Below are 25,419 nucleotides of genomic sequence, written 5' to 3' on the forward strand. Positions count from 1 at the left end.
GCCAATGCCCATGCCAGGGCCTCCCAACACCAACCTGCGTTTTAACTCCCGGCATCTTTGGCTTTCCATTCCTGCCGAGGAAACCGAGACACAAGTGATTTCCCTAAAGGCACACAGCGAGGAAGGAAGGGCAGAATTATTGTTAAAAACCAGGTCTCCTCGACTCCAGACCAGTGGGTGAGATTCAGATTGTAGCCCTGTCCGCTGACTCGCTGTGTGACCTGGGGCCAGCATCATGCCTCTCTGGGCCTCAGTTTCCTGATCAGTAAAGCCGGGCTGAATAAGATCTGCCCACCCCCCGGGCTGCGGTAAGGCTGAGATAGCCGACATTGGGGCTGGGCAGCGAGAAGCTGTTGTTTTGAGAACTGCACTTCCTCAAAATGCACTTCCTCAGCAGAGCGAAAGGGGGCGTCCCCCAAACCACAAACCCGGGTTCTGGCTGCCAGGGTGCCCCGTCTTTCAGCAGTAACAGATGGACTGCAAGCTCCTCCGAGTTGCAGGAAACTAGGGCTTTGGGCCTGGGAGAACTGCAGATCGGCAGGGTGAGGGCAGAGTTTTGGGGGGCATCTGAGCCCACTGTTTTCACTCCTGAGTAAGAGCCCAAATCCAGCCATTGCCCTTGACTTGCTGTGTGACCTTGGGAAAGGAATTCACCTGTCTGAGCCTCAGTTTCCTCATCTGCAACAGGGCCATTCATTCCAAAAACGTTGATTGAGTGGGACTTCCCTGGCAGTCCAGTGGTTAAGACAGTGGTTAAGACTCGGCGTTTCCACTGCAGGGGGCGTGGGTTCGATCCCTGGTCGGGGAACTAAGATCCTGCATGCCCTACATCGCGGCCAAAAAAAATCCAGAAATAAAAAACAAAACAAAAAGCATTGATTGAACATCTTCGAGCTGTGGTGAAGACTGAAGTGGACCCAGTTCCCGCCATCCTGGAGTTCTCAGACTAGTGAGTGAGGAAGAAATAAGGAAAGGCATTCAATAATTCTAGGTGGTGACGCATGGGATGTGAAGAAAAGAGGGACCTTGAGGTCAGGGAATGCCTCTCTGAGGAGGTGACATTTGAGGAGAGACCTAAATGAAGTGAGAGAAGATGCTATGTGGGTGTCTGAAGGATGAGGTTGACAAGCAGAGGGAATAGCAGGTGCAGAGGTTCTGAGGTGGGAACCTGTCTCATATGTTGGAGGAAAAGCAGGGAGGCAAGTGTGACTGGGACAGAGTGAGCAAGGGGTGTTGGAAGGAAATGGGGCATGGAGGTGATGGGGCAGCTCATGTAGGGCCTTGTAGATCATGGTCAGGGCTGGCTTTAGACCTCAGTTTATATCTGACTTCAGGGGGCCGGAAGGAAACTGAACCGTGAAGGTCCTTTGGGCCAGAATTCCAGTCTCTGAAGTCAGACAACTCAACTCATAATCCAGAGAATTCCCTGGTGGTCCAGTGGTTAGGACTCGGCGCTCTCACTGCCGGGGTTCAATCCCTGGTTGGGGAATTAAGATCCTGCAAGCCACGTGTCACGGAAAAAAATAATAATAATAATAATCAACTCATAATCGAGCTGTGCTCCTTCCAGGCTGAGTGACCCTGACCAAGTCACTTCCCTCTCTGGACCTCAGCTTCCCCATCTCTGAAATGGGTCTAGTATGAACCCTATTCCCAAAGTCTGATGTGAGGAATCAACAAAACAATGCAGGGAACCCTGAGGGCAGGTAAATACAAATGCCCTTCCTTTCTGTTTGTACCTAGACTGAGGGGTACTGGTGGCCAGGGCATGGGTCTTAGTGGGTTTAGAGCAACAGTTCTCAATCAGGGAAAATTCTGCCCCAGGGAACATGTGGCAATGGCTGGAGACATTTTAGTCATCGTACTGAGGGGGTGCTACTGGCATCTAGTGGGGAGGAGCCAGGGATTCTGCCACTGCTACTATCTCACAGGACTGCCCCCCAGGACAAAGGATCATCTGGTGCTAAATGTCAATGGTGCCAAGGTTGGGAAGCCCTGCATTCCCAACAAGGCGACATCACCTCCAACGGGGTGAAATTTGGTTCTTGGGATGGAGGTGTGAAAAAAAGCTTACTTTTATGTATAAAGCCCAGATAAACACCCAGTACATAAATGGATATACAGCATATCTATGGCATTAACATTTCGTGAAGGAGGCAACTTGGGGGTGGGTGGGGAAGGGAGCGTCTAAAAAGGCACTCGGGGGGGATTATCGTGAAATAAAAGGAGACAACCACTGGTCTGGAGCCTGGCTCAGCCACTCATTGGCTCTGTGACCTTGAGCAGATTGTTTCTCTCCAAGACTCAGTTTTCCCATCTGTAAAATGGGACAATAATGTCACTTGATGGGCATTTTGTGAGAATTAAATGAGATCATAGCTAGAGGCGGTAAATGCACAGGAAGCATTCTGAAGGTTAGCTGCTATGTCATCTTTATCATCATCAACCATCATCTGTATCCTCTGTCTAGTGCATGGCTTGCACATTATAAGCTCTCCATAAATGTTTTGTCCAATAATAATAATCGTAACTAGATAGTTCTTTGGGGCATGAGTCCACCATCTTCTCGGTCTGCTGGCTTTCCGAATAAAGTCACTATTCCTTGCCCCAATAACTTAGCACCCAATTTATTGGCCTGTCGTGTGGCAAGCAGTACAAGCTTGGACTTGGTAACACATTTTGGTGCAGCCAGCCAGGAGCCTTGCTGCTGTGGTTGGGGAATTTTCAGGTAAGGCCCTAACAGCTGCTAGGACCACTTGTCCTGAGAATTAGTCCTAACATTCAGTGAAAAGTGTACAGACACTTTTCTGAGCCTTTTATGTGTCCATCCATGAGGTCTGTAGTGTTACTTTACCCATTTTACAGGTAGGAAAACTGAGGCTCAGTGAAATGAAGTGACTGGGTCAAGGTCAAATGAATAAGAAGCGCCGGAGGCCAGACTCAAGCCTAGGTCATCCAACTTTGGGCCCCTTGACATGGGAGCCAACAGGTAGAGAGGGAAAGATATTCACAGAGGCAATTTAGATTTAAAGTAGAGATGTGCCCCATTTTCTTATTTTAAACAAGTTTCTCCCCCTTCCCGAACCCCAGAGAGCTGTAGACAGGAGGGATAGGCTCTGGAATTATAACTAGCTAGATGACTTTATTCAAGGATCTTCATCTCTCTGAGTCTCAGTTTCCCCATCTGTGAGAGGGGATAACATGCCCCCCACAAAGTCACAGTGGCTGGGCATGCAGAGTCACCACCACTGGACCCCACAGAAGTCAGTGCTGAGGGGAGGTTGGGTTCCTGGAGCCACCTCATGAGCTGTGGGGCCCCCAATTCTAAGAGGTGCCTCAGAGGTGCTAAGGAGTGGGAGGACTGGGGGGATTCTTAGGAGTGTCTAGGGGGCTGTGAGCACACTCCAGGCTTCTAGGGGTGTCTAAGACTTACAAGGCATGTCTCAGAGCCTGTGGGGGGGCATTCTGGGGGTGCCCCAAGGATTGTGAGTACATCTTGGATTCTGGGGGTAGCCTAGGGTGGTAGGCCTGTCTTAGGAGCTGTGGAGGAATCTAGTTGTGCCCCTGGGATCTGTGGGGGGCACCCCAGGATTTTGGTGGCATCCCCATGGTTATGGGAATGTCCCCTGAGTCCTAAGGCACCCCTGAGGTAATGTTGGGTTCTCTGCACTTCTGGGGGCATCTCAGGAATGCTGTGGAACTACTAGGGGAGGGGATCTGAGGGATTGTGGAAGCCTTCCTGAGGCCTCTAAGGGACCCTAGGATTTGGGGGGCCCTCACGGAGATCTGTGGGAATGCTCTGTGGCTGTGGGGGGTTCTTGGGGTGTTTGGAGGGTCTCCGCATGACTCAGAGATGGTGGGACTGCCCCAGGGGATTTGGGGGACATCTGAGGAAACATAGTGGTTGTCCTGGGATCTGAAGGGGTTTCTCGTGGACTCTCAGAGCACCTCTGGCATTTGTGGGTGCATCCTGGGATTGTTGGGGTGCCCCTGGAGTCTGTGGGCATGTTTCAGTAACAATGAGGGGACATCTGGGGAGCTGTGAGAGTGTCCGTTGTCTATGGCAGCCTCTCAGAGCACCTTTGGGTTTTGTGGGGGAACCCATGGATTTGGGGGGTACCTCTGGGTTGTGTGAGAACAGCTCAGGGATAGTAGGGGCACTCCTTAGGATTGTGGAGATCTAAGTCTGAGGGACTCTGGGGATGACCCTGAGGTCTGTAGTACCTCTCAACATCGTGGAGGCTGTGTGTGTGTGAGAGCACCCCAGAGATCTGGGGGCATTCCAGGTGTTTGTAGAGATGCTTCCGGCGATTGTGAGGACGGCAGAGGGACTGCGGGGGGCCCCTGGCGTCTGTGGGGTGTCCCCACCGCGGCGCGTGGGGGCTCCTGGCCCGCCCCGCCCCAGGGGCGGCCCCAGCGCGTAGCCGGAAGGGCCGAGGCGGCCGGGAGGGGTGGGGCCCGTGGGCCCGCGGGTAGGGCGGCCGGCCTGTGTGGGCCGCGCGGGGCGGGCGGCGCTGTTCCCCAGCGCCCGCCGAGGCTGGGCCGCCCTGCGGCCCCCCCACCCGCGCCCCGCGCCGAAGTCATGGCGCGGCCGCGCGGCCTGGGCCGCATACCCGAACTGCAGCTGGAGGCCTTCCCGGCGGCGGCAGCGGCGGCCACCGAGGACGAGGCGTTCCTGCCCGAGCCCCCGGCCCCGCGCGCGCCCCGCCGCCCACGTTCGCCACCTTCCTCGCCTGTCTTCTTTGCCAGCCCGTCCCCAACTTTCCACAGGCGCCTTCGGCTTCTCCGCGGCTTTCAGGATTTCGGTCGCCAGGCGTGGGCCGGGTAAGTACGGACTGGTGGCTGTGGGTTCGAGTCCCCCCTGGCCATCAGGCGCGCGCCAGGGTCTGGGGTTCGTAGCTGGCTCTGTCAGCCTCACTTTTTTTCTTCCGTCACAGGGCAGCGATAAAAATCAAGTCTGCTCGCCAGGGTTGCTGTGGAGACATCTGATAAGGCATGCAGTAGGCGCTCAATAAACGCTATGTTCCTCCCACTTCCTGTGCAGACCTGAAGCTGCGGTCAGGCTTTGGGGGAGTGAAGCCAACCTGCCATCCAGGGTGATGTGGGGACGTGTGTTCAGTTGTGTTATCCTTAGTCCACAGGCCTGTGAAATGGGGCCAGCGCTGCCCTCTGGGGGTTGCCTTGCCAGGAGGCACTGGAATATTACCGCGTGCACCGAGCAAGGAGGGCAAATGGAAGTTCCCTTCCTGGCCAGACCCGGGGTGGGCCGCGGCGGCGGGCAGCTTGGGGGTGAGGAGCCTGGAGGCCACATCCGGTCTGGCTTTCCAGTGTCCGTTTATCTTGGAAACGGAGGTTGGCGGCCCGGAGGTAGGCACGGGCTGGCTTCGGGGGCTTCTCCGGAACCCGGAGAGGTCCTCTGGTTGCCCTTCTCCTCGATACTCTCCGCGTGCACTTGTTTAGAACCTGAGTCCGGAGACACAGGCTGAGAGAGGGCGCTGCAGGGACAGTACGCGGGCCCGCGTCCGCATTTGGGGACGAGATCGGGGCGGGAAGAGATAAGGAGGAGGGGTCGAGGCCCCTGGGAGGCCCGCGTGGGGTCGGGAAGAGTGTGTGTGGGGGGAAATCAGTGCCTGTCTCCGGTTTCTCTCGGTGTCGCTGTCTTGACCTCTGCCTCTCCTGTCTCTGTTACGCCGCCCCCACGCCCCCAACTCCACCTCCCCCGCATCCATCATCCCTTCCCCGGGTTTTTGTCACCGGACCCCGCACTGCGCCCGCTGGCAAGTCGTTCCCCCACGCAGGACGCACGGCGTTCGGAGACCTCCAGGGGGCCCAGCTCGACGTCAGGGAAGGGGTGGAAAAGGCGGGGCCAGGGGAGGGCTCGGAACCCGGGAAACCGGAGCCCGGGGCACCCTCCGAGGCCCGGGGGAAGGGAGGCAGGCGGGAAGTATGCGCAGAGTTCCGCAGGGCCCCCGCAGGAGGAGGCAGGCGCGGAGCCCGCCCAGGCGCTGCGGACGGGGGTGGGGGGGGTGCCCGAACGCCCGGGGCCGTCCCTGGGGGCGGGGGGGTCACCGGGAGGGCGGGTGTGGAGGCGGCGCCGGCGGCGGCTGCAGACACCTAGGGCCTGGAGAGCAGTGCGCGCCACACCACCGTGCAGCCGTCCCCATGCGCGCCCCGACGGTGCTTGGCACTCATGCGCTCCAGTGCAGCACCCCGGGCCCGACCCCGGCCCCCTGCCCTGGTACTGCCCCCCGCGGGCCCTGAGTCCCTGGTCCACTTCTCCTTCAGCGACGAGGACACCTGTTGGTACCCTCCAGGCAGATTTGTCAGGTGGGTGGCCCCTGGCCAGTCCCCTCCTTTGCCACCGGAGGGCTCTGGCTGCTGTGTGTGTGTGTGTGTGTGTGTGTGTAGGGTGGGGGAGCAGTCTGCCTTGCGGGGAGTCCCCACAGTGGTTTACAGGGTCTGTCTGGTCTGGAGCCTCACCCCCTTCCCGGGCCCTAAACTGTCTGGATGCCGCTGAGGGCTTCCTGCAGGTGGTGCCCCCCAGAATGGGTGCTGGGTCCTGCCCCCTTCCTGCTTACCCAAGGTGGGATCCCTTAACCCTCTTTGTGCCCCAAATCTGGGCTTCTGGCATTCACCGTAGCAGCAAATATGGGTGTCCTGCATCACCCAGGCTCCACTCCCGGGCTACTGGCCTCAAGCCACGTCCCTCCGGCCCTGCTCTGCTCAGTGCCTCCAGCCTTACCCTCCCTTCTTCCTTGCTGGGGCTGCCAGGATGAAAACCAAGCTGGGGTGGGGGTGGGGAGGAGGTTCCTGCTGGAACTCCTGGGGGGTATTTAGAATCAGCTGGACAGCGCTGAGGCAGAGAAGTGGTCTTTAGGTTCTCAGGGTGCTCCAGCCTTGTACCTGCTCCCCCTGCACCAACCGCTTCAGACACCCAGACATGCACGTGCTCTCCCACATGGATACACGCACTCCACATATGCAGCTACACAGGACACAAACACAGACACACCCACACACAGGGTAATCGAGATCACCTGGTGTGTACTGTGCTAGGCACGGGTCTTCTGGCTGACGGGGCCAAAAAGAGAACCCCACAGGTGACCCATGGCCATGGTGACAAACACCACAGAAACCCTGGTCTCACACAGCCTCGCATACACTGCGCTGACCCCAGGTACACACTGTCACTGCAACGCACACCCAGGCCCGATTCCCACCTGCACATGGCCACACACAGGAGCTTTCAACCTCATACCCACTGAGGAGTCAGGGCCCATGTGCAGCACACAGGTACCCTCTCCCAAGGTCATACAGACCACAGACACAGACATAGATACACAGATACACACAGGCACCACCAACACCCAGACCCCGCTCACACACACACACGTACAAATCCATACTATATGCACACAGGGGCTCCTGAGCGCGCACACACACCCCGACTCACACACACACAGACCCTCCTTGCACACCCAGCCCCACAAACTGCCGTGTCACCTGGCACCATGCGCCCTCCTGGCAGACACACACCAGCGCCCGCCCCCAACCTCCGTGTGACCTTCACAAAGCAAATGCCAGGCCTTTCCATGAAGCCTGCTTGGCACCTCCTACAAGGCAGTCAGGTGGAGTGGGGCAGGGAGCCCAGGGAGGTGCCAGGCCTGCCTGGGGGAGACGGACACCCAGTGATTTACTGGGCAGCCTTGTAGCCCGGCTGCCCTGGTTCAAATCCTGGCTTTACCACTAGCCAAGTTACTCATCCTGTTTGTGCCTCAGTTGCTTTCTCTGGAAAATAGGGCATTAGTACACATCCAGGCATAGCAGAGTGCCTAGCATGTGACATTCAGTAGCAGCTGGCTACTTTCATTGTCATGATCTTTACCAACTGGGATGTGTCCCCTTTCCTGGCCACCCCCACTCCCCTACTTGTTTCTTTCCCATCGGCCCCTGCAGCAGAACTCTCTGAAGCCTGGATCTGCCCCTAGGCTGCACAGTCCTGCAGAGGCCCAATCTGATGCTCTGGGAGCCCAGGTGGGCAGGCCTTGGGGCCCCAGAGGGGTGGAGGCAGGTAGCAGCTTCAACTGAGAATGCCATCAAGTGGTCAGCCTGTCCAAAGGGGAGCCTTGGGCAAGTCGTTTCCTTTGTGATGAAGTGTCTGGGTGTGTGGCTGTGATGTCAGGGCCTGTCTGCTGCCCTTGACTCCGATTTGTGGCTTCAGGTCCCACTGGGACAGTGCTGGAACAGCCTCCAGCCTGACTTTGGCCACGCTGAGCAGTGGCAGGTCAGGGAGGGGTGAGTTCCCACAGCTCTGGGGTTTGGTTCTGAGGGGTAGCTGAGACCCCCGCCACACACACACACACATACACAAACACACACACTCAGGCTGCAGTTCAACAGGCCCGATTCTCCTCTGCCCTTCCACAGCCCAGGGGACATTCGCTCCTGGAAGCACAAACAGCAGGGCCCCAGGAAGCCTCCTCTTCCCATCCCGGCCTCTGGGCTCCTGCTTAGGTGAGCTGAGTCCCCTGGGGCTGCAGGATCTGCCCGCAAGGCTAGTCGGGCGCCCTCTGGACTTGGGTCTCACCTTCCCCCAACGAACTGTAGCTTCAGGTCCTGGGGCGGGGTTGAGGTCCTCAGTATGGAACTATGTTCCTCTCCCCTCCACAGGGGCACTCAGCAGAGCCAAAACGCCCAGGCTGGGCCTTGGGAGACAGGACATGGTTCGCAGGCAGCAAGGCCACCAACCCCTCGCTGCCTCTCTGCACCACCGCCTCCTCGTTGACCCAGGACGTTAACAGAACCCAACTCACAGAGTTAGTGGGAGACCTCATCGGGTTCACGTGTACAAAGCACTTTGATAGTGCTAGGCACACGGCAGATACTGAATAAATATCTTATTATTATTACTATAAGCTTAAAGGATCTAACCTGGCACCCAGTACACAGCAGGTGCTTAATAAATGGGCATTATCATCAAAGGCCCAAGCTCATGATCTAAGAGTATTTTCATTCCTGAACGTGGTTTTTTTTTTTTTTGTTTTTTTTTTTTTGGCTGCATTTGGTCCTCGTTGCTGCGTGCGGGCTTTCTCTCTAGTTGCGGCGAGCGGGGGCTACTCTTCGTTGCAGTGCAGGGGCTTCTCACTGTGGTGGCTTCTCTTGTTATGGAGCACAAGCTCTAGGCGCGCAGGCTCAGTAGTTGTGGCGCACGGGCTTAGTTGCTCCATGGCATGTGGTATCTTCGCGGACCGGGGCTCGAACCCGTGTTCCCTGCATTGGCAGGCGGATTCTTAACCGCTGCGCCACCAGGGAAGTCCCTGAGTGTTTTGTGTTTTTTTTAAATTTACTTAAAATATTAACATAAAGTAAAATTCACCTTGTTTTTGGCTGTGCTGTGCAGCTTGTGGGATCTTAGTTCTGCGACCAGGGATCGAACCAGGGCCCTGGCAGTGTAAGCGCAGAGTCCTAACCACTGGACTGCCAGGGAATTCCCAAAATTCAGCCTTTTTAGTATATATTGCATAAGGGTTTTTTTTTAATTGTGTCAAATATGCATAATAAAATTTACCATTTTAACTTCAGTGTACAATTCAGTCATTAAGTACAACCACATTGTTGTGCAACCATCACCACCATCCATTTCCAGGATTTTTTCATCTTCCTAAGCTGAAACTCTGTCCCCATTAAACACTAACTCCCCATTCCCACTCCCTCAGCCCCTGGCACCCACCATTCTACTTTCTGTTTCTATGAATTTGACTCCTCTAGGGACTCATGTAAGTGGAATTGTACAATATTTGTCCTTTTGTGTCTGGCGTATTTCACTTAGCGTAATGTTTTCAAGGTTCATTCATGTTGAAACATGCGTCAGAATTTCCTTTCTTTTTAAGGCTGAGTAATATTTCATCGTATATATACCACATTTTCATTATTCACCTATTAATGGGCATTTGAGTTGTTTCTGCCTTTTGGCTGTTGTAAATAATGCCGCTAGGAACATTGGTGTACAAGTATCTGTTGGAGTCCTGCCATTCAATTCCTTGGGGTGTACATACTGAGGAGTTAGCTTTGCTGGATCACGTGGTAATTCTGTACTTAAGTTTTTGAGGAGCTGCCAAACTCTTTTCTGCACTGGCTTCACCATTTTGTATTCCCACCAGCAGCGCACAAGTATTCTGATTCCTCCACGTGCTCCCCAACACTTGTTATTTTCCGTTTTTTTTTTTTTTTTTTTAATAATAGCTATCCTGATGGGTATGCAGTGGTATCTCATTGGGATTTCTTTTTTTTTTTTTTTTTTTGCGGTACGCAGGCCTCTCACTGTTGTGGCCTCTCCCGTTGTGGAGCACAGGCTCCGGACGCGCAGGCTCAGTGGCCATGGCTCACAGGCCCAGTCGCTCCGCGGCATGTGGGATCTTCCCGGACCGGGGCACGAACCCCTGTCCCCTGCATCGGCAGGCGGACTCTCAATCACTGCGCCACGAGGGAAGCCCCGGGATTTCTTTTTATATAAGTTTATTTATATTTGGCTGCGTTGGGTCTTCGTTGCTGCACGCGGGCTTTCTCTAGTTGTGGTGATCGGGGGCTACTCTTCATTGCAGTGTGTGGGCTTCTCATTGTGGTGGCTTCTCTTATTGTGCAGCATGGGTTCTAGGGGCGTAGGCTTCAGTAGTTATGGCATGCGGGCTCACTAGTTGTGGCTCGCGGGCTCTAGAGCGCAGGCTCAGTAGTTGTGGCACACGGGCTTAGTTGCTCCGTGGCATGTGGGATCTTCCCGGACCAGGGATCGAACCCGTGTCCCCTGCACTGGCAGGCGGATTCTTAACCACTGCGCCATCAGGGAAGTCCCTCTCATTGGGGTTTTGATTTGCATTTCCCTAATGACCAGTGGTGTTGAGCATCTTCTCATGTTTATTGTCCATCTGTATATCTTCTGTGAAGAAATGTTTATTTAAGTGCTTTTCCCACTTTTTTTTTCTTTTTTTTTTGCCATGCACGTGGCTTGTGGGATCTTAGTTCCGCAACGAGGGATCAAACCCAGGCCCTCAGCAGTGAGAGCACGGAGTTCTAACCACTGGACCACCAGGGAATTCCCTCCCACTTTTTAATTGGGTTGTTTGTTTTGTTGTTGTTGTTGAGTTTTAGGAGTTCTTTATATAGTCTAGAACATTAATCCCTTGTCAAATATGAGATTTGCAAAAACGTTCTCCCGGGACTTCCCTGGTGGTCCAGTGGTTAAGACTCCACGCTTCCACTGCAGGGTGCGCAGGTTCAATCCCTGGTCGGGGAACTAAGATCCTGCCTGCCCCGTGGTGCGGGCAAAAACAAGCAAACAAACAAACAAAAAAACTATTAAAAAAAAAATGTTCTCCTGGGGCTTCCCTGGTGGTGCAGTGGTTGAGAGTCCGCCTGCCGATGCAGGGGACACGGGTTCGTGCCCCAGTCCGGGAAGAGCCCACATGCCGTGGAGCGGCTGGGCCCGTGAGCCATGGCCGCTGAGCCTGCGTGTCCGGAGCCTGTGCTCCGCAACGGGAGAGGCCACAACAGTGAAAGGCCCGCATACCGCAAAAAAAAAGAAATGTTCTCCCATTCTGTGGATTACCTTTTCACTCCCTGAATAGTGTCTTTTTATTTTTTTTAATTTATTTTTATTTATTCTCTCTCTCTTTTTTTTTTTTTTTGGCTGCGTTGGGTCTTCATTGCTGCACGCCAGCTTTCTCTAGTTGCGGTGAACAGGGGCTACTCTTCGTTGCGGCGCAAGGGCTTCTCATTGCGGTGGCTTCTCTTGTTGCGGAGCTCGGGCTCTAGGTGTGCGGGCTTCAGTAGTTGTGGCACGTGGGCTCAGTAGTTGTGGCGCACGGGCTTAGTTGCTCCAAGGCATGTGGGATCTTCCCGGACCAGGGCTCGAACCCGTGTCCCCTGTATTGGCAGGTGGATTCTTAACCACTGCATCACCCGGGAAGTCCTGAACATTGTTGCAATTTTGATAGAGATGGCATTGAATCTGTAGATTGCTTTGAGTAGTATGAACATCTTGACATTATTAAGTCTTCCAGTCCATGAATATGGTATGTCTTTCCATTTATTTGTGTTTTTAATTTCTTTCAGCAACATTTTGTAGTTTTCAGTATACAGAGGTTTTGCCTCCTTGGTTAAGTTTATTCCTAAGTATCTTAATCATTCTGATGCTATGGTAAGTGGAATTGTTTTCATAATATCCTTTTTAGTTTGTTCATTGTTAAGGGCATAGAAAAGCAACTGACTTTTGTGTGTTGATTTGATATCCTGCAACTTGGCTAAATTCATTTATTAGTTGTATGAGGTTTTTTTTGGTGTGTGTGTGGTATGTGGGCCTCTCACTGTTGTGGCCTCTCCCGTTGCAGAGCACAGACTCCAGACGCGCAGGCTCAACAGCCATGGCTCACGGGCCCAGCCGCTCTGCGGCATGTGGGATCTTCTCGGACCGGGGCACGAACCCGTGTCCCCTGCATCGGCAGGCGGACTCTCAACCACTGCGCCACCAGGGAAGCCCCAGTTGTATGAGTTTTGACACATGTAATCCCCACCACTGGCTTATTTTTCTTAGCAAAATTCATTTGAGAGTCATCCAAGTTATTTTGTGTTTGAGTAGTTAAAAAGGAAACTGTTTCTTTCTACTTTTGCAGAAAACTTCTGACACAAAATGTGTTTGGTTTTTTTCCCCACACCAACCCATTCTCCAATACTCTATGGACATTAACTGGGTGAACTACAGTTTAATTCAATTCTGACACTAACTGGAGTTTGTGCAGATCCCACAGGTTAAGGGCTTAGTCCCACAAGACCTCCCCCACTTCAGATGTCAGTCTCAAATCCAGGTTGTCACCTGTGCTTTTGGGCGACCAGCTATAAATCAGAGGTACCTACAACCCCCTCCTCTGGTTCGATAATTTGCTAGAACGGTTCACAGAACTCAGGAAACCAGTTTACTTACTAGATTGCTGGGGGGGTGGGGGTTGGTTTTTTTTAATTTTTAAAAATTTATTTTTTGTATTCCCCTCCTGGTTTATTTTATTTTATTTAATTAATTAATTTATTTATTTTGCGGCACGCGGGCCTCTCACTGTTGTGGCCTCTCCCGTTGTGGAGCACAGGCTCCGACGCGCAGGCTCAGCGGCCATGGCTCACAGGCCCAGCCGCTCCGCGGCATGTGGGATCTTCCCGGACCGGGGCACGAACCCGTTTCCCCTGCATCGGCAGGCGGACTCTCAACCACTGTGCCACCAGGGAAGCCCCTCCTGGTTTATTTTAAAAGATACAACTCAGGAACAGCCAGATGGAAGCGATACATAGAAAAAGGAATTGGGGGAGGGACTTGGAGCTTCCCCAGGTGTGCCACCTTCCCAGCACCTTGATATGTTCATCAACCCAGCAGCTCTCCAAACCGTGTCATTCAGGGATTTTGATGGTGGCTTCATTATGTAGCCACGATTGACTAAACCATTGGCCATTCCACTGGTGATTAACTCAACCTCCAGTCCTGGTCCCTGAACTGGTCCAGCCTCTCTAATCACATGGTTGGCTCTCCTGGCAACCAGCCCCCATCCGGAGGCTGTCCGGGAGTCCCTAGCAGTCAGTCATCTCGTTAGCATACAAAAAGATACCTATTACTGTGGAGATTTCCAGGGTTCTAGGAACTGTGTACCAGGAAACCAAGGCTGAGGCCAAATATATATATTTATTCTTTCACAGTACTTATGGTCCCCGACTTATGACAGTTCGACTTATGATTTTTCAACTTCATAATGATGTGAAAGCAATACGCATGCAGTAGAAACCGTACCTCAATTTTTGATATTTTCCTGGGTTAGTAACATGTGGTCTGATTCTCTCTTGTGATCCTGGGCAGCGGCAGCAAAAGCCGCAGCTCCCAGCCAGCCACGCGATCATGAGGGTAAACAATTGATACACTTACAACCGTTCTAGACCCGTACAACCACTCTGTTTTTCAGCTTCAGTACAGTACTCCATAAATTACATGAGCTATTCGGCACTTTATTATAAAATACGCTTTGTGTTAGATTATTTTGCCCAACCGTAGGCTAATGTAAGTGCTCTGAGCACGTTTCAGGTAGGCTAGGCTACACTGTGATGTAGGTAGTTTAGGTGTCTTAAATGTGTTTTCAGCTATCGATATTTTCAATTTATGGTGGGTTTATCAGGACATAACCCTGTCATAAGTCAAGGAAGAGCTGTAGTTCACGTTTGTGTTTTTGAAATTGCTGAATAGTATTCCATGGCATGGCTCTGCTACCGTTTATCCATTCACCCGTTGACGCACACTTGATTTGCTTGTTTCTAGTTTTTGGTGACTATGAACAGAACTGCTCTAAACATCAGTCAGCAGGTTTTTGAGTAGAAGTATGTTTTTATTTATCTTGGGTAAATATATAGGAGTGGATTTGTTGGCTTGTACAATAAGCGAGTGTTTAATTTCATAAGAAACTGACCAGCTGTCTTCCAGAGGGGCTGTACCACTTTGCATTCCCCTCAGCAATGAATGGGAGTTCCAGTTGCTCTGAATCCTTATCATCACTTGATATTGTTGTCAGTTTTCATTTGTTTAGCATGCTAGTAGGTGTGAAGTGATAGTCCATGGTTTTAATTTGCATTTCCCTAAGGAGGAATGATGTTTCCTGTGCTGATTTGCCATCTGTATATCTTCTTTGGTGAACTGACCATACTTTTGCTCATTTTTTCACTGAGTTATTTGTCTTCTTCTTATTGAGTTTTCAGAGTTCATCATGTACACTGGCCACAAGTCCTTTGTCAGATATTTTCTCCCAGTCTATAGCTTGTCTTTTTATTCTCTTGACAGTGTCTTTTGCAGAGCAGTTTTCAATGTTTTTAAAACGTTTTTTGAAGTTTGTTTTTAAAAGAAGTTGGAATTTTTGACTATTTAAAATTTCTGGTTTCTTTACTAAAATTGGAACATCTGGTTGGTCAGGGTCCCCAGCTCCACTCTGCTTTTTATGTTGGCCGCCTGACCCCTGGAAACATTTGCTCTAAGGGGAGGAATGTGCTCTGATGGGGGTCAAGTCGGCAGAGGGCAGCAGTTAACATTTTGGTCTGAGGAATCACAAGACTTTGGTTTGAATTCTGACCCCACCATGACCTTGCTGTGTGACACAGAGCCAATCATTCTCCTCTCTGAACCTTAGTTTCTTCATCTGTAAAATGGAGGCAATGAAGTCCTTCCCCATTCCCTCACCCCAGGACTGGCCCGGAAGAAAGGCCCAATATATGGAAATTGATATCACTGTCCTGGCCTAGGAGATTTCAGATTTATTTCTTGGCAGAGGGAACATTCAAATAAAATCTTAGGCTGAAATTCAGTAGTAGGACCAGAAAGGGAGGGAGGGTTCTCTTTCTTCCCCCTACCCCCTTGTACCCACCAGAGCATTGCCTGAAGTCGGCTGACCAGTCTGCTAACCCCCTGACTTTAAGAGTAACAGACCAGAGGAGGCAGTGACCTTCTTGAAGTCACACAGCATGTCACAGGCACACAGCTCCCCACTCTCATCCTCAAATCTTCATACTGATTGCCTTGCTGAGTTCACTACCCAGGTGGCATATATGAGGCTGATAGACTTGTAGTTGCCAGTGTTTTCTGAGCTCTTTGTTAAGCACCATTCTGAGCGTTTTGCCTGTGTTGACACTGGTCACCTGGATGGCCTGAGGCAGATGGTGGTTGTCCCAATTTTGTAGATGAGGAAACTGAAATTCCATCTTTCCCTCAAGTTACGTAGCCGGGAAGTGGCACAGCCAGCTTTTCCCTGACTCATCCTGAGGGTCTGTCTTGCCAGTGCCACCAGGCTGTGTCCTGTCTCTGTCATCTGTCTGTATTTCTGCTCAAGCCACACCAATTTCCTTGCTGGTCCTCCAACAAGAACCAAATCCTGCCAGTGGGCGTTTGCACTTGCTGTTTCCTCACCCTGGAGTACTTTCTCCTACCTCCTGACCTGTGGCCTACACCTTCTCATCTTTCAGGACCTGCTCCTGAAAGATATCCTGCAGATATCACTTCCTCAGAGAGGCCCGTCTCAACCATATCAGCTAAAATCACCTCTCCAGTCACCCACCTCACTTTTCTTTTTTCTGCGGTACGCGGGCCTCTCACTGCTGTGGCCTCTCCCGCTGCGGAGCACAGGCTCCGGACGCGCAGGCTCAGCGGCCATGGCTCATGGGCCCAGCCGCTCCGCGGCATGTGGGATCCTCCCGGACCGGGGCACGAACCTGTGTCCCCTGCATTGGCAGGCGGACTCTCAACCACTGCGCCACCAGGGAAGCCCTACCCACATCATTTTAATTCTCTGCATGGCAGTCCGTATATTCATTCATTCACTCATACATTGATTCATGCGATTGACATCTCTTGGGCATCCACTGCGTGTCAGGCCATGTTCTTGGCCTAAAGTATACAGTAGTGAACAAAGCAGACAAAAGTCCTTGCCCTGCAGAGCTTAGTTCTAGAAGGGAAGGCAAACAGTGAAGAGTAAAATATAGAATGTGTCAGGTAAGTAGTATTTATTTTAAGGAAGGGAAATGTGAACTATAAGGGCAGGGGTTGACATTTTAGATGGGTTGGTCAGGAGAGGCCTTCCTGAGGAGGCAACATTTGAGAAGGAGCCTGAAGGAAGTGAAGGAGGCGCCAATGGAGATCTGGGCAAAGGGATGTTCAAAGGCCCTGAGGCAGGAATGTATCTGGAATGTTAAGGAACAGTTAGGCGGCCATTATGGCTGGAGCAGAGTACGTGAGGGGTAGACTGGGAGGTCGTGGGGAGCGTCTGTGGGCACAGCAAGGACTTTGGCTTTTGCTTTGAGTGAGCTGGGAGCCGTAGAAGGTTCTGAGAAGAGGAGTGATGTGACCTGACTCAGGTGTTCACAGGCTCCCTCTGGCCGCTGTAGGAGAGCAGACTGGGGGGCAAAGACGGGAGCTGGGGACCAGGGCAGAGGCGAATGTACTGGTCCAGGCAAGTGTTAAGGTGGGACCGGCCGAGGAAGGGGTGCAAAGTGGACAGATTCTGAACAAATTTGGTTGATTTGAGGTGCAAAGGAAAAAACAGAGCCAAGGAAGACCCCACGACTTTTGGGGTGTGCGTTGCTGCTAGGTTAACCTTTTGATAGTCTAGCCCTCCCCGTGTCATCTCTGTGAGGGCAGATCATGGTCTGTCTTGGTCCCTGCTGTGTCTCCAGCTCCTGCAACAGGACCTGGCCCACAAAGGCGCTCAGTTACTGATCTCTGTCATTTCCTGTCTCCCATCTCTTTTGGGGTACCTGTCTCTCTGCCAGGAATTTCCCTGGTCCCCGTATTCCTCTTGACCCACCCCCCCCCAATGCCATCTCAGCCCCCCTGACCCCTCTTCCTGCCCGCCCCTTGCAGCTTGGAGGCGGAGAATGGGCCGACGCCATCGCCAGGCCGCAGCCCCCTGGACTCGCAGGCGAGCCCGGGACTCGTGCTACACGCTGGGGCGGCCACCAGCCAGCGCCGAGAATCCTTTCTTTACCGCTCAGACAGCGACTATGACATGTCACCCAAGACCATGTCCCGGAACTCGTCGGTCACCAGCGAGGCGTGAGCACCCCCGATCCCTACCCGCCAGCTCTTCCAGGCCTGGCCCCAGCACAAGCTGCCCTTCCCAGCAAGGAGGGGGACACTGCCCAAGTCCCCGTCCACCTGCACACCCGTCCTCCCTAGTGAAAAGTGAACAGCACCCTTATCCCCTGTCGAGGGCTCAGTCCCTCTGTAGCATGTCCACCCAGCGGCGTATGAGCGCCCACCCTATCTCTGCCCCCTGCCCAGCCACGCTGAACCCCTCCCTCAGGCCCAGCCCAGACTCAAGTCCATATAGTCCCCGCCTACCCAACCTGCCCAAGCCCACTCCTACCCCTTGGTTTTTGGGGACCTGGCCCACCTCATCCCGTCTCTCCAGCAAGAAGGGAGCCAGCCCCTCCTGGCCACCACTTGCTTCCAGTGTGTCCACCTGGGCTGACCCCCTCTTCCTCCCCCACTCTGGGCTTCCCAAAGCCAGCCCCCCTTATCATGACCACCTGTGGAGGTGTGAGCACTCCTGATCTCTTCAGCCCCCTTCCCTCTCATCCAGTCCTCCAGCCCTGCCCCTACCCATCGAGGCATCCATCTCACCTCCCCGCGGCTCCTTCCGGCCCTCCGCCCCCTCCCCGCCACTGGTCTCCCCAAGCCCAGCCCCTATGGTGTGTTCATCGCCCTCCTTTTGTCTCTGCGCCCGCCTCCCCCCCGCCCCACCCACACCCCTGAGCCCTTCTCCCTGCCCAGCCCCCCGCAGCATGGCCACCCTTGTGAGGTGTAAGTGTCCTCCCCCCACCGACCCACAGAGCCCCCTTCCTGCCCACCAGCCTCCCTGGGCCCAGCGCCCCCCCAGAGTGACCGCCCCCCCAAGAGACTTGCTTCCCTGCATCCCAGCCCCTCTCCACCCCGGGCCCTTGGGGGTCCCACTGTGAGGACCCCTGACCTGCCCCTGTCCTTGTAGGCATGCAGAGGACCTCATCGTGACACCGTTCGCCCAGGTAAGACCCCTCCCCTAAGGAGGGAGGGGCTCTAACCTTACACCACACTTGGGGACAGGGGCCCAGCCCCCGCTGCCCCTCTGGGTGGACCACTTTCCTCACTGTGGCTCCCCAACTCAGGTGCTGGCCAGTCTCCGGAGCGTTCGCAGCAACTTCTCCCTCCTGACCAATGTGCCCATTCCCAGCAACAAGTAAGTGGAGGTTGGGCCCCAATGCCCCATGAACATGAGGCTCAGCACACCTGGGTTCAACTCTCCGTGCTGCTGTGTGACCTCAGGCAGGCACTTGACCTCTCTGAGCCTCTGTTCAAGTGACAGCTCCCTCTGAGCCAGTAAATCATTGTGATTTGAATGCCTAAGACGCAGAAACTTTTATAAATAAAGACGGAGGGGTCTGGACAGAGTTCTTAGGTGGCCAGCCACCCCAGCCTCTGGGCCACTCCTAGCCCTGATGCCAACTTGCTGGGCAAATAGCATCCTCTGGTGCCTCTGTTTCCCCTCCATAATATGGGAATTTCATAGTGTCTCCATTAGAGAGCTGCTGTGAGGAGTTCAGAAGGTGATATATAGAAAGCGCTTGAATATTGCTCAGCACATAGTAAGTGCTCACTAAATAGAAGTAGTTGTTATTATTTGGGGGCAGAGGTGTGGCTGAGAGCTGCTGGTCCCTCTGGGAGTGGGCGGCAGAGCCATCCTCATGTTCAAGGAGCTGGGGGGAGGGATGGTCAGGGAAGCAGGGACTTTGGAGACACAGGACCTGACCCTACCAGCCGTGTAGTCTTGAGGAAGTCAGTTCACCTCCTGGAGCGTCAGTTTCCTCATCTGTAAAATGGGTTCTTGTGGGGCTCTGTGAGAGGCTGCGGGCAGAGTACATGGCAGCATGCCTGGGACACAGAGAAGGCTCAGAAAAAGGAAAATCAGCATTCTTCATGGACAAGGGGAAGCAGAGATGGGGGAGAACCAGGCTGTTGTTGGAGCCCCATTTCTTTGCAGGCGGTCCCCGCTGGGTGGCCCAACCCCCATCTGCAAGGCCACGCTATCAGGTAACTAAGCCCCGGGGGATGGGAAAGACCCCTCTTGCTGCCCCAGTGGGGGGTCCCTCACCCGGGGAGGCTGTCTCATCCCCCTCTCCCTGCAGCCTCCTCACGTGGTGGGCCCCCATCACCTCTGGGGTCTGCATGTAGACCCTCTCAGCCACTGCCCTGGCTGCTCCTTCTCCAGAAGAGACGTGTCAGCAGTTGGCCCGGGAGACGCTGGAGGAGCTCGACTGGTGTCTGGAGCAGCTGGAGACCATGCAGACCTACCGCTCTGTTAGCGAGATGGCATCCCACAAGGTGTGCAAGGCCTGTGGGGTGGGGCCGACTGCTGGGGTGGGGTTAACTGTGGGGCGTGGCTGGTGGGCGGGGTCAGCCTGTGGCTAAAGCCTATGGGGTGGGGTCAATCCCTGGGCGGACTTTGTAGCGCCTATAGATTCTGACTTCTCCCAGGGCTGGGGGGCCCTGGGGTGTATGTGTGTGCGTGTGTGTGTGTGTGTGTGTCCGTAGGTGACCATCTCTCCCGGGGGGTGGGTTGTATGTTTCTATGGTTTGTGAATGTGTATCTGTGGCTATGGGTCCATGTGGCTGTTGATTTGTTGGCTACATATTTGCAGCGTGGGAAGGTGTGTTCCAATAGGATCCGGCAGGACTGGCATGCACGTGTGTATCTATGGAGCGTGTATGGGTGTGCACAGCTGATTACGTGGGGCTGGAAGTGTGGGGGGCTGTGGCAGAGGGGTGTGTATGTCTAGAGGTGTGTGTCGGTCCAGATGTGAATCTGAGTGTATATCTCCATGTGTTTGTAACTGTGTGTGTGTGTGTGCGTGCGTGTGTGTGTGCACGCTTGCAGGGCTGTGGGAGAGGGTGCAAGGCTTCCATGCATAGCTGTGCAGACTGTGCACTGCACAACTCCAGGGGACACCATTCAGAAAGCAGGCAATGTGAATGACACTTCCTGGAGTTGTGCAGCATGGGAGCAGCCCTTGTGGGAGGATGCCTATCAGGAAATGAATGTGCAGGTAGAGGTGTCTGTGTTGGGGGGTGCATACACCATGGGTGGAGGTTTGTCTGGGAACATGTGAGTCTGAGGGCGCTTGTGTCCCTGAGGGTGTGTTGAGCATCCGAGAATGTGACTGTGTCTCTGAATGTAGGTCTGTGGGTGTATTTCTACGATGGGGTGTGTGCGTGTGTATCTGTGGGTGTGAGTGTGAGTATCCCCTTATGGATTTGTCAGGGCACATATGTGTCTAAGGACACATGGGTATTTGTGTTTGTTTACAAGTGTGTCTGTGGGTGTGTTGAGTGTGTCTGTAAGTGTGTCCAGTATCTGGGTGTTTATCCCTTAGTGTGTGTCTCCACATCTGAGTGTGAGTCTGCGTTCTTGGAAGGGGTGTGTCTGAAGGCATTTGTATTTCTGTGAGGTCAACTATATACTTATAAATGTGTTGAACAACAGAGTTGTGACTCTGTGTGTGTGTGTGTGTGTGTGTGTGTGTGGTCAGCAAAGGACGGAGAGCATTTGGGTGTTGGAGTGTATTCGAGTGCATGAGTGTGTCAGGTGTCTGGCTGTATTGGTGTGGAAGGTGTGTCTGAGTGTGGGTGTGTCTGTGTGTGGAGCATGTGGGTGTGTGTCTGTCTCTGGGTGTGTCCACGGAGGGGGCACGTCCTCTCCAGGGTGTGCGTGCCTCCCTGCCTCTCCCCAGCAGCCCCAGCTGGGTCCTGCCTGAGGCCCGTGGGCTCCAATGCCCCTTTAACGCCCCCCCCACCTCCAGCACCACCTGACATCGAGTGCAGCCTGCCAGTGCTGCAGTGAGCACGCACACGCACACACACAGGCGAACACACGGAGCCCAGAGCCTCCGAAGCCTCCTCCTGGGACCCTTACCCTGCCACCCCCCCATGGGCAGGGGTCCCTGGCCGCCTCCAGCCGCTGCCGCGCGAGTGCCCATCGGGGCCAGGGGCTGGCGGACCATGTAACCGGGTCTGCTGCCGGGAGCGCGGAGGGGAAGGGAGCCCCCAGCGCCCTGCTGGGCCGGCCCGGGCCCCTCCGCGGCTCCCCCTTCCACTGCCCACCTGCCCAGCACCCTGCCCCCCCGCCCCCCGCACAGTAGCTGCTAATCCCGGGACTCCCCAAGCCCAGCCTCTGTGTGCGGCAGCCCTGAGCAGGGCTAAGACTCCAAGATGCCCTTGGTGGATTTCTTCTGCGAGACCTGCTCCAAGCCATGGCTGGTGGGCTGGTGGGACCAGGTAGGGGAACTCGGGGTGGAGGATGGGCAGGAGCCCCGGCTCTGGTCCTCCCACCTCAGACCCTCCAGCCCCCGGTCTAGGCTTGTGTGTGCGGCTGTGCACGTGTGCGGCCTGGACGTGAAGCCTTGTGACTGGGTCTCTCTGTGTGTGGCCCAGGGCTGGGCGTGGATGGCGGGTGGCTGGGGGTGTGAGTCTTTCTCTGGGTGTGACTGCCAGTGCACACACGTGTGTGTCTGCAGTGGTGGGGGGCTGCCTGACTATATGCTTGTTTGCCTGGGTCAGGGACCAGGGGGTGGCCCTGGCTGAAGTCACGTGGCTCTGATTGTGGTGTTGTGTTTGGGGCCATGTTTATGAGCCCAGAGCGGCGTGATTTTCTGGGGCATGTGACCCCGAGTGTCAGTGACTGCCTTATTGTGTATGCTCCTTGGTTTGTGTGTCTGGGGCTGTGTAGAACTGTGTAATATGGGAGTCTGTGTGCGGTTGTGTGACTTTGTGGGTCCATCGTGTGTGTATGTGTGTGTGTGTGTGTGTGTGTGTGTGTGTGTGTGTGACTCTATGTGTGCCCAGGCCTCTGGCAGCAGTGGGAGGAGGGAGCGCTCGTCCTGATGTGGGCCATGCGGGCTCACCCTTCCTGCTGAATGTCCCTCTTGCCTCTCTGGACAGAGTCTGCTCCTGCTTTGGGGGTGCTTTGGTGGAGCTTGGGGGCGGGGAGCCGATGCCCTTTCTCCTCACGCACAATGTCACAGCAGATGCTTGTGTGAAGTGCTATGGGGGGACCAGCCTGGTTCTGGGTATACTCCGTCCACCTGTGCATCTGTCCACCACTCTGAGGTTGGGGGAGAGGGGGCTATGATGGGAACCCCCTCCCCTGGGTGACTGAACTAGGGTTTCCTCAGCTCACTATTCTCCCTGCCCCGGTCAAACCTCTCCACCCAGAACTTCAGGACTACATTCCCTCCTCCCAAACCAGGCTGGGGGCTGGGGGCCGGGACCCTAGGGAGTGGGGTCCCTGTCTGGGAAGACCTGGGCCAGGGGTAGCTCTGGGAAGGCAGGGGTTAAAGGGCCCGCCGGCTGCCCCCCCTTCCCCCAGCTCAGCAGCTGGTTGGAGGGGGAGTTGCTAAGGAGACTCCCATCACCATGGTGACGGGATTCTCCTGACACCCCATTGGCTTCCTGTTAGGTAGGAGCCCCTCCCTTCCACAGGTGCCCCTCTGGCTCCTCCTTGGTGGGGAGAAGGAGGGAGTATGGTGAGAGGAGCCCCGCCTCCTCAGACAGGGAGGGGTATGCTGAGTCCTGACTCCCCAAGCCTGGGTACCCCCATCCAGAGCTGGGAGGAGAGGAAGGACTGACCCCTCCCCTCTAGCAGCCTGCTGAGGACTCTGTTGGCTGAGCAGAGAAGTGAGAGGGACTCACGGGTTCTTCAGAAGTTTCTTGAGAGGGCCTGGCCTCACCCCCCCACACCCACACCTGCCATGACCCCATCATTCCTTTCTTCTTGCCTCCTTCACCTTAGTTCAAGAGGATGCTAAACCGTGAACTCACACACCTGTCAGAGATGAGCAGGTCAGGAAACCAGGTCTCTGAGTACATCTCCACCACATTCCTAGGTGAGTGAAGGGTGGCACTTGTGTGTGGGTGGGTGTGTGGGGGGAGGCATTGCATAACTGGACTGCAGGGGGCCACCGCAGACCCTGGGTCCTGTTGCCCACATTTGCCCAGGGAACCCCGACTCAACTCCCCAAAGGTCAAAGTCACCACGCTCAAGAGCTACTATATCGCAATGCCCCCAAATTTAGTGGGACCCCAACTTCTTTAGAACACCCACATTTAAAAATCTCTCCAAGCTGCAAAGCTCCTCCAAACTTAGGGGAACCCCATTGGAACTCTTAAACTCAAGACCCCGAGAAACTCCCAAACTCAAATAGAATTCCTAAACTTTAAAATGCCTCCAGGCTGAAAAGTCTCCCAAAATTCACTAGAATCTCCAAACTTGGATTTCAGCCCCCCCCAAATTCAGAAGACCCCTCAAACTCAAGAGAGGTGCCTGAACTCACTAGGGTTCTCAAACTTAAGGGAAACCCTGCCCTTAAGAGCCCGTAAAAGACCCCTAAACCTTTCCACCAAGCTGAAGAGTCTCCCAAATTCAGTAGACCCCCGCAAACTTTAGATACCCAAATTTAATAGGATTCTCCCACTGAAGAACCTGTAAGTGATTCCCCAAACTTAGGAGAATTTCCTAACTCAGTGGAACCCTGAAGACAGTAGAATACCCCAAATTCATTGGAATCCTCAAGCTCATGGGGATCTCCAACTCATCCTAATCTCATCCTGAACCCAAGAGACCTAGCTGAGGATATCCCCCCCAAACTCAGGATAATTTCACCCTCAGAATTTATTACCAAAGGTCCCCGAATTCAGGGCACCCCCCACCAAGCTGGAAAGAAGGTTTCAGAGTTTCAAACACTCCCGTCAGTGGGGGTGTGGTGTGCCTGAGATCCAGCCAATAAGAGCACGGCATGCAAATGAGCCTTCTTAGGCCCTGTCATTGACTGGCGGTCCCCAGGTCACAATGGGTGGCCCTGGCTGGGCTCTGGAAACCCTAAAGAGCTCAGGAAAGGGGCTTCTGGGGCTGGTCCCCAGAAAGCCTGGTGTCCAGGGGGTGGGGGTGGGGGTCCATGGAGCCAGAGACCACCCTTCCCTCCCGCCTCCCAGCGCTGTCCGCCTCCACCCGCCCTCTGGGTCACCATGGGGGTGTCTTCCCTGCCTGCTGGAGAAGGTTCCCTGCCTATCCCAGGCAGGCGGTGGCTCTCTCTAGCATCCCCACCCTGCTTCCTGACTTCCCACACCACCCCCATGCCAAACTTGGTGATTGGACGGGGGCTACCCCATAGCTCCAGGCTGACCCCAGGGTCCCCACTCCAGCCCACCACCTCCCAGAAGAGTTCCTACCTCCTCTCTGGTTTCCAGTCCATAAGTAACCAACAGCATGACACCCAGAATAGGTCTGCCCTCCTGAGTGAGACTTCCCAGGGCTTGAGGGGTTGGTGGCGGGGGGGCGGTCTGAGAGCCAGATGAGGGAGCCTCTGTGAGGTTCTCATGCTGGCTTCTCCTCTATCTTCTGCAGACAAGCAGAATGAAGTGGAGATCCCATCACCCGCAATGAAGGATCGAGAAAAACAGCAAGTGCCACGGCAGAGACCTTCCCAGCAGCCTCCGCCCCCTGGGCCACAGTTCCAGCCCATGTCTCAGATCACCGGGGTGAAGAAGGTGGTGCATAGCAGCAGCCTGAACGATTCCAGCATCCCCCGCTTTGGGGTGAACACCGATCAAGAGGAACTCCTGGCCCAAGTGGGTGGGGCCTCGGTGGGGGGGGTGGGCTGGGCTGGAGAGGGGCAGGGTTCTCCTGGGGCCCAAAGAAGGACTGGGCTTTGGATCAGCCTGAGATGAGGATTCGGGTGTACCTGCTTTATGAGACTCTCAGGAGAGAGGGAGTGGTCTCAGCTGGTGTCCACAGGGGGCTCTGGAATATGAACAACAGCACTGAGTGGAGC

At 54.5% G+C, this 25,419-nt stretch overlaps 2 protein-coding genes across 4 annotated transcripts in view; both read left to right on the forward strand.

The window, feature by feature from the left end:
- Nucleotides 1–25,419, forward strand: part of LOC132422756 (3',5'-cyclic-AMP phosphodiesterase 4A-like) — a 39,519-nt gene that overhangs the window by 7,886 nt on the left and 6,214 nt on the right. For 2 of the 3 annotated variants that reach the window (XM_060007719.1, XM_060007718.1), the window contains 7 exons: nt 17,423–17,614; nt 18,549–18,585; nt 18,706–18,776; nt 19,578–19,627; nt 19,806–19,918; nt 23,382–23,475; nt 24,993–25,216. In XM_060007719.1, coding sequence (XP_059863702.1) covers nt 17,423–17,614; nt 18,549–18,585; nt 18,706–18,776; nt 19,578–19,627; nt 19,806–19,918; nt 23,382–23,475; nt 24,993–25,216 — 781 coding nt within the window. Of the gene's footprint in view, nt 1–17,422; nt 17,615–18,548; nt 18,586–18,705; nt 18,777–19,577; nt 19,628–19,805; nt 19,919–21,476; nt 21,869–23,381; nt 23,476–24,992; nt 25,217–25,419 lie in introns of those variants that run through there. The other variant, XM_060007716.1, reaches the window with a different exon arrangement.
- LOC132422758 (zinc finger protein 574-like) lies at nt 4,460–5,032 on the forward strand. The gene is made up of 2 exons (XM_060007721.1): nt 4,460–4,824; nt 4,938–5,032. Exons 1-2 carry the CDS (start codon nt 4,583–4,585, stop codon nt 4,987–4,989), a joined length of 294 nt encoding a protein of 97 aa, XP_059863704.1. The 5' UTR covers nt 4,460–4,582; the 3' UTR covers nt 4,990–5,032.

Source organism: Delphinus delphis, chromosome 3, assembly GCF_949987515.2.
Source record: "Delphinus delphis chromosome 3, mDelDel1.2, whole genome shotgun sequence".
In the NCBI taxonomy this organism is placed as follows: domain Eukaryota; kingdom Metazoa; phylum Chordata; class Mammalia; order Artiodactyla; family Delphinidae; genus Delphinus; species Delphinus delphis.

Excerpts from the sequence above, each read along its gene's own strand:
- LOC132422758 (XM_060007721.1), top strand. The coding sequence starts at position 4,583 with ATGGCGCGGCCGCGCGGCCTGGGCCGCATACCCGAACTGCAGCTGGAG. Across the intron at positions 4,825-4,937 it reads GGTCGCCAGGCGTGGGCCGG|GGCAGCGATAAAAATCAAGT; the intron begins GTAAGTACGGAC and ends CTTCCGTCACAG.